The sequence below is a fragment of the Beta vulgaris genome, chromosome 3, assembly GCF_026745355.1.
Source record: "Beta vulgaris subsp. vulgaris cultivar EL10 chromosome 3, EL10.2, whole genome shotgun sequence".
NCBI classification, from domain to species: Eukaryota; Viridiplantae; Streptophyta; class Magnoliopsida; order Caryophyllales; family Amaranthaceae; genus Beta; species Beta vulgaris.
Window position 1 is genome coordinate 18630770 of NC_079204.1, and position 15253 is coordinate 18646022.

Genomic DNA, 15253 nt, shown 5'->3' on the forward strand with positions numbered 1-15253 from the left:
ATATCTCAGCAGCAACATTGTGCTTCAGACACTACACACCCGCTCTCAATCTACAATTGAGTAGGATAACAAATGACTTTTACGATCTAGATTTCCAGCCTGACGAGATCGCAATTGTGATCCACGGTCCACCAACTGAAGAGATTAATCCCTAGATGCTCAATCTCAGCTAGGAAAGAGTTTTCTCAAAGTGAATCAAGCAATAAGTGCAAACAAATAACAAGAAATTCGAACTGTGGTTCTATTTACAAGTAGGGAAAATATCTGCAACAAAACAAATGACATGAGAATGTTACATGACAAGAAACTGATTTACAATCGATTCAACATGGCAGCAGCCAAGAAAAGAAACCGAGTTTTGTTTCTCCCTTTGCGCGTTTGGAAGAATAGTCGACCAACATGTTCCACAGATCTCCCACAGTCCAGTTATGGGACATAATCCATTTACATACCTGCATTGTATTTCCAAATGATCAGGAAAAATATTCTGTAATTCAAATTTCAAACAGGTATCCAAAAGCACCCAAGAAAAAAACTAAAAAGGTACCTGATCCAAATTTCGCAATTCTTCTATTCCAAATGTGTAATGTAAAATGTAAGGTCTTAGAGCCTGAGAAGGTTGAGCACCGGAACAAAAGAAAAGATTTAATGGACCATGGAGAATGCACAACAGGAAGAAAAACACATTCCTTCTCACGCTTCTAACAAATTTCTCAGAAAAGAAACTAATGCAATAAATCACGAATACAAAGGGCGGCAATAGCAACTCTTTGGGTCATCGTCTCACAAAGCCTTTACTGTCCCCACACTTTTTGCAAAAAAACTTAACTTTGTAGAAACATATTCTTCAATTCTAGCTACCTGGGCAGTTGGACTTTACACAAGAACATGGAATTCTGCTCGAGTTGTGAAATTCTGTGACAAACATTAACCAGCAATGTTGATTGCTAGTTCCTAAGGTGTTCTTTTAGGAGGATATATTAATTATTGTATAGACATAAAGGCTTCTTTTTTGGGCAGGGAAGGGGGTAGGTGAAAGGTGAGATCAATCAAGCCCTTGTATTCTGCAAGTAAGTCAGATCAGTCCGCCAATTAACAACCTTCCACCAACAAAGATTCAGAAATCGGACACGAGTCCCAGAACTGGGAAACATCAGATATTAGGTGCAGGTATGTAAATGGATTATGTCCATATAGTTTCCGTTGACAAATAGAGGCTTGTTCTCCTCAGTCGCAAAATCGGCAAAAGAAAGATACCAGACAACTGAACAAGCCATACTATGTAGATCAGAACTAAAAGTGCTCAGATTAACAAAGTAAATGTCAAAATGAATGAATCGTAGAGATCTGCAGATTAAAAAAGATGCAGACACAGCAGACCAGAACAAACACCTCTATGCAATGAACTGCCACAGGGAGAGGGGTACTATTGGTATAGCATTATTGTTTAGTTAGAGGTTAGCTTGAAAAATAAGTTAAGAATTAGTGAGGGAAAAAATCCTATAAATACAGGAGATTGGGGGAGCCAAGTTATGGGGAATATGGATGAGAGTTTTGGTGAGCTTTTAAGAGTTCATTTGGGAAAGAATCAAGCCTCTTCAAAGCTTTCTACTATCTATATATCATCTGCATTTTCCATCTTATTAATACAAATCCACTTTTAGTCCTTACTAATCATCAAAATCCTGAATTAGCTATGCCAGTTCATAGCACTACAACTTCAAGCAGTATCCGACATGTCAATGTTAACCAAACAAGTGAAATAAGGAGGAGCAGGCCCTTCATTTACCACAATCATTAGACCAGTATAATAGATGAATGGGAGTCTGAAACTCTGAAGGCTGCATCTACGATTTGGTAAAACAGGGCATAAAAGCAACTCCGATATCCCTACAGTTTGGTGATACAGGGAATAAAAGCAACTCCGATAGCCCTACAGTTTGGTAATACAGGGCATAAAAGCAACTCCAATGAGATAGAAGATTCACACTATTTTACCAGAGTTGAATTTTAGAGTTGGTGACTATCTTATGACAAATATTTATAAGAGCTACCTCTCAGGAAAAATGACACATTTTACGCTTTTAAGTTTCGTACCTCTACGAGAATCCATATTTAGAACAGAGATGGAAGTAATTGTCACCTGAGATGCAGCTAGCCATTGTATCACCGACTTAAGTTCAGGATCTCCACCAAAAGCACCACAACCCCAGTTTCCAGTAGCAATTCCAACATCACTATGATGCACTTGCATCTGACTAGTAACATTTTGAGTTGTTTTTGCTTCGTTATTGTCTGGAGACATCCCACTGTCCTCAACTAACTGGAAATGGCTCATAAATAAAGATCAAGAATCAGATCTATGTTGAAAATTTAACCTAACTTGATATAAAAATTACCTACTCCATCACAGGCCAGAAAACAATTGTCAAGAAACTGCGGAGCTCAATAATGAAAGAACAGCGAAAAATAAAGAAGTCAAATAGCAAAGCACATTCAATACAAGAAAGTCGCCTCCTTACTGTTGCTTGGATATCAGATACGTCGGCATCCATAGGATCATTACCACCTCGAACTACGCAAGAGTCACAGTATTGCAACAGCATCTGATACTGCTGATAGTTTGGTTGATCAAGAAAGCCACAAAATGCCTTGTTAACCTCCCTGTCAAAATTAAAGAGCTTGCTATCTCACCTTAACTACATGAATTGATATTTCAGCAATTGACTACATCATTATGTGCTAAATAACTTTAAAATGTCAAATAACCTATGGCGTTAGAACATTCTTCACTATCACTATAACTGTTTACAAACTGTACCTTTTTTCCATTTACCTCCATTATGACTAAATAGACAATGACCTGTCATGAACGCGCCCAAACCACCACTAAAACTGGTGTATTCCAGGCGCCGAAAGAAGTAGCTTGAAAGTTCTAGTAGGTTCTGCATTGGTGAGCAGGCGAATGATTGGAATGATTGCAACATCAGCTATTTTGTCTTTAGTATTACTTCAGCTATCTTGTCTTTACCTTAGAATAATCCTGTTGGCCAAAAGATATTCTTATCAAAGTTTCCACCTAAACTGTTTATTTCCCTCCCCCGAGTTGATTCATTTTACAACTTGGTATCAGAATTCAGAGCCGAATCCTGGGAACGCTCATGGCACCCCCTTCAAGCAACCTAAGAGTAGAGACAATAGAGCAAGAGGTTACCTCTATCAAGGAGACATTACGGCAAGGGCCCACCAGCCTCCATGGTAGCAAGAAGAGTCCATAAGGGCCCTGCGAGAAGAAATCTCCCTCCTAGCTGCCACCTTCGCCGAGCACTAAGGAAAGCTTAGGGAGGAAGTTCTCTCCACCATTTCGTCCATACCCAAGCAAAGAGAGCTCGAGATTTCCGAGAAACCCCATCCTGGATTTCAAACAGCGAACCTGTGGGTATTTAAACACAAGTATCCGGGAAAGGGTAGAGTATTAGATGGAAGAACGAGATCCTTTCGAACAACCTGTTATAATAGGAAATCCTTATATATTGAAATTTATTAATCAAGTTGATGATAAAATCCATGGATGTTTGAGTGGTCATTATGCACTTGTTACACAACAACCCCTGAGGAAGAGCCAAGCAAGAAGGACAACGGTTAAGAGAAATGGAGGTTTGGGTTCTAGAAGGATTAAGTGTTGCTCATATTTTACAAGAGATGCTTACTTATAGAATCGGATCATATCAAAGCTCGACAGGAAGTACTTGGTACTACAATGGGGGAACCATACCTAACCGCGAAGATGCTCTAGAATCTTTTCGATTGCTCGTTCGAGAACTATGATCTTTGACTCTGAAACTTGATCAATTCCTTATATATGAGAGGAACTTTCAGATTAATAGGATGGAAGGAAATCCGCCACAAGATGGTGGACACAAGTGGAGGTAAGAAAGCTTGACATGCTCCTCTTTGATGGTTCAAGCCCCCTGAGGATCAATACTATGGGCATAGAGGTATTTGATTTCTATCGATTGAAGTAAGAAGAGAAGTTAGAAGCAGATGCGATGTCCCTTCAAGATGATGTGTTGGCTTACTATTAGTGGGAGCACCGCCGATAACCGGTATGCTGGTGAGAGGAGCTAAAAACTCTCTTACTCCGGCATTTCAGGCGTACCCACAAGGGTTCACTTCACAAACAATGGTTTACTTTGGAGTAGGTGGGAATAGTGATGCAGTATAAGAGGAGGTTCATCGAATACGCTCTGAGTGCATAATGGGCCTGTTTATCAAAGGTCTAAAAGATGATATTAAGGCACGAGTCCATTTAATGGGCTCAATTAATGATGACTAGGACATGAACGTAGCCATAAAAGTTGAGGTGAAACTGAAGAGTAGCCCAAGTGGGAGAAAGTACAGTTATGGACCATCTGAGTCCACGGCCCAAACCTCCCTTTTTCTAAATCCCACCCAAAACCAAACTAGACCGGTTTATCAAAAGTCTAAAAAATGATATTAAGGCAGAGTTCCATTTTAATGGGATCAATTAATTTTGATCAGGCCATGGACTTGGCCTTATAAGATGAGGAGAAACTCAACAGTAGCCCAAGTGGGGGGGGAATGTCCACAGATGGACCATCAGCCCGAACCTCCCTTTCTCTAAATTCCACCCGAGACCTAATTGGACCAGCCCAAAACTCCACCAAAAACAATACCCTTTCCTAATTAAAAAATAACCCACCCTTTCTTCAAACAACCACCACCACAGAGCTGATTACCCAAACCCACGCAATCAACCACATGTCCGTCGATTGTCAAATAACTCCAATTCCGCCGTGAAAAGGGGCTATGCTTTATGTGATGACAAATGGTCCCAAGGGAACCATTGACAGAGGAAGGAATTTAGCTTCCGCATAATGGATGGCAAGGAAGATCCACCCCAAAATCCGACGGAGGAGTATGATCCAGGATAAGAAACCGGCGTCGAGATCACCGATGTTGAAGTGTCCTTGAACTCAAAAGTGGGATTGACAAACCTGAAAAACAATGAATCTTTTGGGTCTCATTAATGGATGTGAAGTGGTGGTTATGGTGGACTGTGGGGACAACCATAACTTGATTTCCCTCCCGACAGTGAAAAAGTCGACTTTCCTTGGAGGGTGACACTAATTTTGGTGTTTCGGCCATTCTTAAGAAAATTTGTGCTTGTATTCTTCGATGACATATTGGTTTATAGCCTCGGTGAGGAATTCCACCCCTACCACTTTAATCAAGTCCTGTACTCCACACCTTAGCTGAGCATTGACTGTATGCCAACCTTGGGAAATGCGAGTTTGGAAGACAACAAGTGGCCTACTTGGCTACGTTATATCAACAAAAAGAGTGGCAGCACACCTGGAAAAGGTGAAAGCTATGATAAAATGGCCTCTTCCAAGGAGGATCCAGGAACTACGGGGTTGGAACTACGGGGTTTTCTTAGACTTACCCGACATTACTGCAAGTTCGTGGCAAATTATGTCAAGATTGCCTCTCTACTAACAAATAGTTTTGCTTGGACACCGGAAGCCACCCAAATTTTTGAAAGGTTGACTGTCTCGGTGTTGGCCATGCTAGACTTTACCCAGCAATTCATCGTTAAAGCGGACGCTTCGGGTTTTGGCTTAAAGGTCTGCTTATGCAAAAGGACCTCGTAGTCGCCTTTAGTCTATCTACTAGAAGGAGCTCATGGCAATCATTTTTGTCATCCAAAAATGGAGGCATTATCTTTTAGGTCGTCGGTTTGTGATAAGGACGGACCAAAAAAGTCTGAAGTTCATCATTGAGCAACGTGAAGTCGATGATGACTGCTGACTACCAACGGTGGGTTAGCAAATTAACGAGCTTTAAGTTTGAGATCCATTGATATGCACCAGTAGAACAAGCTTGGATGTTGTACAGAACCGAAGAAGGGTCCTTACATACAGCAGCTTGTTACAAATTTGGAAAGGGGAGGCCAGCCCATGGTAGGATTCACCATTAAAAATGGCCTAGTCATGTACAAAGGCTGCATTATTTTGCCTCCTAAGTCTTCCTTGGTCCAAAGCCTGCTAAAGTTTTATCATGATGGCCCAAACGGTGGGCATTCTGGAGATCTAAAACCTACCTTTGAATGGCTTCTAGTAATGGGTCGAGATGAGAAGCACTCTTGCACAATATGTGATGAATCAAGTATGTCAGCAAAACAAAACTTCAAACCGAATCCCAGCCTCTTAAGTCTGGGATGACATCACCATAAATTTCATCGAAGGCTTACCTCCCTCTAGAGTAGATACCATATTGGGTAGTGGATCGTTTCACCAAATTTGCCCACTTCTTAAGCCTTAAACATCGTTTGACCGCTGCTACTATAGCTGGAGGTTTTATCAAAGAGGTAGTTCGACTTCACATATTTCACACATTCCCAGCCTCTACTGTATCAACCTCTACTGTATCACACTGAGATATTCATGAGTTTTTTGGAGGGAGCTCTTTTGACTCCAAGGCATGGCTCTTAAGAGAAGCACCGGCTATCATCCTCAAACGGATGGTCAATCGGAGCATATTAACAAGGAATTGGAAACCTATTTGCGGTGCTTTGTGAACGGGCAACCAAAACAGTGGCCTAATCGGCTTCCATGGGCAGAATTCTGGTACCCCACATCTCACCATGTATCTACCCAGATGACCCCATTCAACGCATTATATGGGAAAGACCTCCGTTCCTCTGATCCATGTTGGGCACGATCAAACACCGGTGGATTCACTAGACAATGACCTTCAAGAACATGATGCAATTATGGATAATCTGCGTGTGAATCTTCTAAGGGATCAACAAAAGATGAAATTTTGGTTGATAAAAAGAGGAGGGAGCTGCAACTGGAAATTGGGGACTATGTATACCTCAAGCCGCATCAATAGAAATTTTTGGCTAGAAGGCCATGTGAGAAGCTAGCAGCTCGCTATCATGGGCCTACCAGATTACAGAACGCATTGGCAAGAGGCATATAAATTCAACCTTTCCCCAACAGCAAAATACACCCAGTATTCCACATTTCTCAATTGAAACCAGCCATTGGCAACCCAAATCCTCCCAGCAACCTACCTGACAACTCTCTCCTGATATGGAACTAATGGTTGCACTCCTAGATGTTCGCTATGGCACCCCAGGAAAACCAATGGAAATCCTCATTAAATGGAAGGACCTCCTTGAAAGTAAAGCTACATGGTAAGATCTGGCAGCAATGAATCAAAGGTTCCCACCTTCCACCTTGAGGACAAGGTGAAACTTTGGACGGCGGGTAATGTCATGAACGCACCCAAACCACCACAAAATTTGTGTATTCCAGCCTCCAGGCGCCAAAATAAGTAGCTTGAAAGTTCTAGAAGGTTCTAGATTTATGAGCAGGCCAATGATTGCTAACATCAGCTCTCTTTTTTTCTTTAGTATTACTTCAGCTAACTTGTCTTTACCTTAGAATAATCCCGTTGGCCAGAAAGTATTTCTAGGGTAACCTTTAGGAGTATGTCTATAGATAGTGAGATAATTGTAAGGAAAGGTATCCACAAAATATTTGAGTGTTTGTATTCTTGGGACTTTGGGAGGAACCCAGCTCCTCAGAGGCTCTGGGCACATCTTGTTCTTATCAATATACAGCCTGATTCTCTCTATATTGGCTTAGCTAATCAATAACTACTCACTTTAGACTCAGTAAACCAACATCTCTCATGGGGAAAATGCGAGAATGCAGAAGTAACCTGAGTCACAACATCTTTCTCTTTAACCTCTGTAAGACAAAAGAACCTGAAATGAATCCCAGCAGCAGAGACCTGTATAAAATTATGAATGGTCTATCACGAGGACTCACGGTAAGTCCTTATTAGCATACTTACTATCCTTTCAAATCTGACTTGTCATGAGAAGCAAAAATTGATTAACAGCCAGAGCTCTGCCAACCCTTAAATGAATTACAAAAAGAAAAATCAGGAATCCAAACCTTAAGAGAGAGTCAACTCTGTATTGTCGCAATCCTGGACTGCGCAGTGCATCTATTGCAACAATTATTGTTTTACGCCTTCCAAAAGAATCTATTTCTCTTATGTCCACATGGTTGCCAGCATAACGAATGTAGAGGCATACCTACAACAAATTTTAAGATCGCATGATAAGAAGATGCAGATTATGGTTCCATTTAACAAGCAAAACAATGCCTATATGACTAAGAATTATGTTAGTGTTATAAAATAGCTACCAAATACACCAATTTAAATAACTTCAGTCTTTATAATTCTCATATTTAGATCTTCACAACATCAACCTTAAGGGAGAACGATAAAACAAATACGTTCTTGACAAGGAAGGGTTTTCAAACCCCTCAATGCAATACCACAGTCTGAGGACAATTCTAAAACATGTATCTGCGGGAAAAAAAATGGTTTTAACATCAGATTCCATCAGCACTAACCCTGAGTAATTTGAGAATCGTTCTGCACCAACAGTTTCTATCGCCTCATTGTCTGACATGGAAGGCAAAAAAGCATGCCAGCAATCAGTTCAGGATTGATCATAAAACGAATTTCCTCCTACAAAAAGATTAATTAACAATGAAACAGGCTATTTCCTCTTATAAAAGTAGTATGAAAGAGTGGTCAGGTATCAACAATTACAAGTTCCAGCATAGCACCTCAGCTGTTAACAGCTTGGACATGATTCGACGTTAGATGTAACTAGAGAAGACCATAACCAACACATCAGACCAAAACCAACACATCAAGGACCTTGTAACTGAAGGTGTATGAAATTGTCAAGGAAAACCCTCATCTAACCCTCTTACATACAACATTGTTCACAATCTCACAACCAAATAATTTTTGACCGCTGTGCATTTTTCTCAGCACAGATCAATCAGCATCCACCTTTACCAACATACAACATGTCAATCATTGAGTTTAGATTAGGGTTCATATTAGGATTTAGATTTTAAGGTTAGGGGTTAATTGTGGCAAAATCCTAAATAATGCAAAGGGCGAGTTAACGACAGTTAAGAAAAGGGCATTTGGTGAAAGTTTTCGAAAAGTCACGGGTATATGGTGAATATCTAAAACATTGAGGGTATCTGGTGAATTTTCCGATTTATCGGGGGTATTTGGTGAAAAAACCGTAAATTAAGTACAAGAAAGTTGTGGGAACGACGATCAGCAAGAAACCATGGTGACACTCGGAAGAGACATTATCCAGGGGAGAACTTCACAATATACAAGAGAACAGGAACATTCAGAAAAGTATTTAGAAGCAACAAAGCATCTATGATCCACATCTTCAAATATTGTAATTTACCACACCTGAACACAACCCCTAGACAGAGCACCACCACCCAGATACTTGTTAGCAAAATCAACTTCCAGAGCCCCTCTAAGCTGGTCCTCTATCAAGCCTGAAGAGCAAACCTTTCACAGATATGTGAAATTTTAATTAGTGGTCCATTGTCTAATACATTGTTCAAACTTCATACAGTAGCTATATATGTTTAAGGCCATATTTTTGTTACCTCAAACAGGCAGAGAGGAACTACAGATTTAGCCCATAAATTAGAAGTGGGATAAGTAACAAGAGGCGCATTGTTCTCCAGAACAAGAACTTTCCTTTCAAATGAAACATATCCCACCCGTACACTTGAATGTATCCTCTCAAAATAATGTACAATGCACTTGATTTTGTGCTCGAGATTTTCATGGTTCTTTTCATACAAACTCCTGAAATTTTTTAAAAACTTGTCATGACTTCACATATAGAACAACTAAGAAAAGAAGCGAGTGATAAGTGGATACAGTCATGTGCAAAAAGATTCAAACATCATAGTAGGATCAGAAGTAATAATGAACCACGACAACTCATAACTCAACTCTAAACCTTCATGAGTCATGGTCACAACTCAACTTACCAATTCATCTTAGATACTCATAAGATTGAGTAATAACCTTATTAGCAACAAAAGCAGCATCAGAAACTTACCAGATTACACCCCCTTGAGTCTTGATAAAGACACTAAAGTAAAGAAACACTGCAACATGACCAATCTATCAGACTTGATTTTACATTATAGACAGAAATGGTCAAACTAAACTAAGAGTACCAATGTTTTAGACTTAGACAATATATTATAGACATGACCTATCATCAGAATCTAACTGTGACAAATGATAACTTATCTTGACCCCAGTACCAAAGACTCTTAAGCATTTATCTCACTAAGTCAGTGAGTCATAAGATCTCTCAATCCACACTTTCTCTATATTGTTTTTTTGTAAGAGATCTCTCAAGCCAGGTAGCACAAGCATAGCAGTCATGCTTCTTAACATGCACCTTCTCTAAAGCTATAAAATCATATGTTAACTCCTTGCTCCCAGCCTGAAAGCACTTCATGAACCAAATTGTAGTAAGAGATGTTATGTCCCCATTATGAGCCGAAGAAGTGAAGATTATAGTGAAGGCAAGTCCAGTTAAATCTACATTATAAGAAAATAGTTTACATGCCTCATCCTATACCACTAAGAATCCAGCAAGTGCTAGTGTCTCAACTATCAATTGTCGTACCCAACAAATTGCTAGTAGCTTTGATGAAAGGGTTTTAACTTACTCAGATGGGGGGGGGGGGGATTGTTCTGATCATGAAATAAAAGTATTCATGTGGATGCATAAAAGTTATTGACGTAGGAAGGTTAGCGGATAAGTTCGATAATGAAGTTCGACAAAAAAGCCTGAAATGATTTCTACTAATCGGGCTGACGGAGTCCGATTGCTTATTGTGATACATTTTCGGAAGCGGAACGGGCCAACGAGTCTGATTGCTTATTGTGATTTCTACTACGCCGTGACCTATAGGCTTTTTAAGCCATCCGAGTTCGTTTAAGGCCCGAAATCAGCATTTTAATTATTTTCGGATTTTATTATTTCCTTAAATTCGTATCAGGGTTTTGTTTCAAGTATTTAAACATTATTAGGTCAATGTTTGGAGGCAGTTTTTGACTTTTAATAATATCACAGAGTTTCTGGTGGATTCCGGAGTTTTTACAGATTTAATAAATCTGTTTGTTCTTGATCGAGATTAGCGCTTGCTTTTCTCCATAATTTCCGACTGCGTCAGTTATGATTAGATATCAAGAGTGAGGAGAATAGGCAAGCAGGAGCTAACTAAATAGAATTTTTAAAGTCATCAACATATATTATACATATACCTATGTTACTCGGACTCTTCAATTCACCTTAAGTACCCGCATCGGACCATTAACATTCCAACATGGATATGGACACTTTGAACACTCCAGTGGGTTAGATCATGGAAGTTATTCATAAAATAGCCAAATCCAAAACATGAACACATACTCAGGTAGTCAAGTCCAACATGAGTATCCGAGTCCGAGCACCATATGTACACATAAATTTTTATGCATTGGGGTAACTAATCAATTCAAGTTTACCACTGACTTTCCACGCACACACTTGAAAATCCACCAAAGGAAGGAAAGGGATAACATACGCAAATAAGCGATCAAAGTTGATCACTGGTAGATGTTTGGCGACTCTATTAGCAGTTGGAAACAAGCAAAAGAAGGAACATGACAGCAAAGCGGCAATAAGCTCCTATACAAAAATATGGAAACTTGCTGTTAGGGGACCTCTTCACATTACATATACGAGTGGAGATCTGAAAGTGAAAATAAAACACAACGCTGTACAAATGCTAATTTTAAAAAAAAGGGGTGACAATTAGAAGTGGGAACATGATACTACCTTGTATAAGTGTGAAGCGTCCAATGCAAACAATTATCCACAAATTTTTATATCATTTTTTGTCATACTTGGTACTGAACGATTCCCATCAAATATTGCCTAATTTTTGCCAAGAAAACCAAAATCTACTGCATGACACTCCACTGGGAGAACATGAATTTCTCAAATTTATCCCTAGCACATTCCCTATTCTACTTGGTAGATTCATTTTCCCATCATGAATAAGTTTCACGATTGATGCGTGATGACTGACGACTGACGTAGTGAATTAAACAGATACCATCTACTCATATCTGCTTGCCTATATGGCCAATACATTTCTTTTTTTTTTTTTTTTTTTTGCCATGATTAGCATGAACATGAAAGTCAAATATATAACTCAAGGAAAATAGTATACCTTCATGATTTCTCAGCAAAGAGAGGATATGTGCCGGAGAGAATAAAATTCGTATTAGATTTTCACATACAATTTACATGTAACTCTCTCAAAGGGAAGAAGTAATTAAGCTTGCCAATTATGCATTATAGTACTTAAGTCTTAACCTCAAAGATGTGAGACATTCTAGTCATCGTGGCACAAAAAGAACCATAAAGAGCACTTGGTCAAAGGCTTCGCAAGATATCTATGGACTATTATTTCGAATTTAGCCTGTCCTCTCTAACTACAAACATCAATGATGGAAAAGAAAGGCAATACTACGACTTTCTTGTCCTTTATTTCTTCCTCCTCAAACTAAAAAAAGTTATTCTTCACAAATTATAAGAAAACACTATGATTATTATCATCGCTACCATGATAACAACACAATTATCCCAATAGAGAACCTTTTACATTCTAAAGAACATAGGCATGTCAAAGATACCTGCATAAGACAAGCTCAACACAGCCATGTTTAAATTGCAATGAGAACAGAGAATATCTAACAACACATTGATTTCAAGGAAAAATCTAGAAAACATCTCATCAACTATGTTATCTGGACTCATATACCCATGTCTGACACGCGTACGTGTCCAAGTGTCTGACTCCGTTATTCTGTAAAAAAATCAATGACTTTGGCCCAAAATGAAGTGTATGTATCCATGTCCGAGTGTCAAGCATCTTACACGGGTATTTGAGGTGAATTGAAGAGTCCATGTAACTAAGCTCATCGATATAACATATTGAAGTATAATAAGCATCACTGAAATCTAACTACGACAGACAGATATTTTGACTATATATGAAAAGGATGTCACTGACAACTAGCTGATCCACTGTCATAACTGACAACAATATGAGGTCAAACCTATTGCAATTGGCTTGAATAGTCAAGTAGAGCATTTAAAAAGAAAACAAAGATCAAATTTTGTATGAGCAATGCTTTAGCATAAAAAAATTAGAACCGTTTTTACTTTTTACAATTATAGAATAACCGTATGTACCTGACTGAGGAAAACAATGCCTGGTTGTTGTGGTTCTAACAAGCGAAGACCAGTATCAACCCCAACCATGATTAAGTCTGCATATTGATAATGAGATTCTAGAAGAGCGGGAAACCTCAGTAACAAATTAGCCATCAGTGGAACAACTTCCCCAAACCATTTCGCTGCTTCAGCCCTAGACAAAAACTGCACACAAAAGAAAGGTGACAACCTTAGCTAAGATTTAGGCCAACCCTTTATAAATACTTTACTTGTCTCACACGTAGCACCATAGATTACTCAAAAACAATTTCTGTCCAAAAATAGTAACAACCGGATTATATATTCAGTCCCTAAATAAATTAAGCATTTGCTTCTCTATATTAAAAGTCTTACAATTGCCTTTACCACATATACACAAAGAAGCACCACACATAAGCAAGCATTTTCAAATAACATGTGACATACAGATATCTAAACATTTCCCAGATGACCCTCTAACACAATTATTCATTTTCAAACAGCTGAAAATCTGAAATATCATTCAATTTCCCTTCACAGTGTAAGTGTAAAGGTCGAAAAGTAGCCTTAAAACCCACAACTGGCGGTCTACAATTTTTACAGCTTGCAGCTCAAAACTACAATGATCCTCATCTAACAGAACCAACCAAAATCTCTATTATATATGGCAACACATGGGGAACACCAAAAAATAGAAAAAAAGGAAGCCAACTACCGGCTTTAACCAAACAAAAAAAACAAGATCACCATATCTCTATCTTTGTTATACACGAAGAATTTCATATGCTTTTGGACGCCTCGAGTGCATAAAAGACTAGTAGTATAATAGCGAAATCAATACCTCTTAGAATGTTTTTGAAGCCTTTGGCAAGAGCGTAATATTCAAATCTTCTTAGTTTAATTTTGGTATTCATAATCATAATATACTACTAAATTTCTCCAAAACTGTCAAATTTCAGTCTTTCAGTAATATTTTCCCAGAAAAAAATCATATTCTTCCTGACAATACTAGTACTAAAATTCTTATTGAATGTCAAAAGAAACGCCTAAATGGGAACCGTCCTTAACATTTTTTAGTTCAGACAATTTTTGGTGGTAAATTCAGCAAAAACAATAGTAAACTTATTACAAAAAGTAATTTATTAATATTGAAAAAAAATTAGTATTTAAAAACCCAACATATGACATGATTATATGTATATATACTACTTTATTGATTTAAGTATACTACATTTCACTAGATATACAGATATACTACTATTCTTGATAATCTGAACTACAAAAATATAGAACAATTCTGATTTGGGCAAAGCATTGTATCTCACATATATACTTTCTCCCAAATAAATTCAAAAATATCCCCTCTACCTAAAAAACCCCTGATCAAAATGAAGCATCATAAACACATTGCAGTCAATACAACATTCAACAACAAAAAACGATCAAATTAAGAAAATTTCACAGAAACAAAAAGAGCAATGACACCATTAGGTAAACTAAATTACATTAAATTCGTGCTTAAAAATTGCTCAAATTTCAACCAAAAATCATAAAAACAATTTACCTCATCGAAGAAGAGGGCGTATCCGTCGGCGGCGGAGTTAGCGAAGGGATGAGAGGAGAGAGAAAGAGAGTTTCTGAGATCAGAAATGGCGAGAAAGAGGACTTCTCCTGAATCGACTCGGCTGTGACTCGGTCCTTTAGAGAGCGATTTTAGAGCTTCGATTACTTGGTTTGGCCATGATGAATTTAGTGTCAGTGGGAGATATGGAAGAATTGATCTCAAATCTTCTCGATTTTCCATTGTTTTGTCAAATTGAATTCTTCAATCCTTCCTTTTACAGCTTTACTTCTGCAACGATACCAGTTTATACCACTTGTGTCAGAATTAGATAATCAGATCTTTCTTATAAAAATATATATATATATATATATATATATATATATATATATATATATATATATAATATATATATATATATATATATATATATATATATATATATATACTCAGATCTTAATAAAACTAGTTATTTAAGT

General features: G+C 38.2%; 1 protein-coding gene across 1 annotated transcript; it reads right to left on the minus strand.

Moving 5' to 3' along the window:
* Nucleotides 1–217: 217 nt before the first annotated feature.
* Nucleotides 218–15113, minus strand: LOC104889082 (poly(ADP-ribose) glycohydrolase 1). Its single transcript, XM_048641228.2, is given in 13 exon segments — nucleotides 218–452; nucleotides 548–610; nucleotides 2144–2323; nucleotides 2523–2664; nucleotides 7995–8121; nucleotides 8124–8137; nucleotides 8463–8535; nucleotides 8538–8580; nucleotides 9340–9444; nucleotides 9546–9750; nucleotides 11535–11638; nucleotides 13214–13399; nucleotides 14778–15113. Coding segments are annotated over 13 exon segments (1611 nt in total). The 5' UTR covers nucleotides 15018–15113; the 3' UTR covers nucleotides 218–323.
* Between the last annotated feature and the right edge of the window lie 140 nt (nucleotides 15114–15253).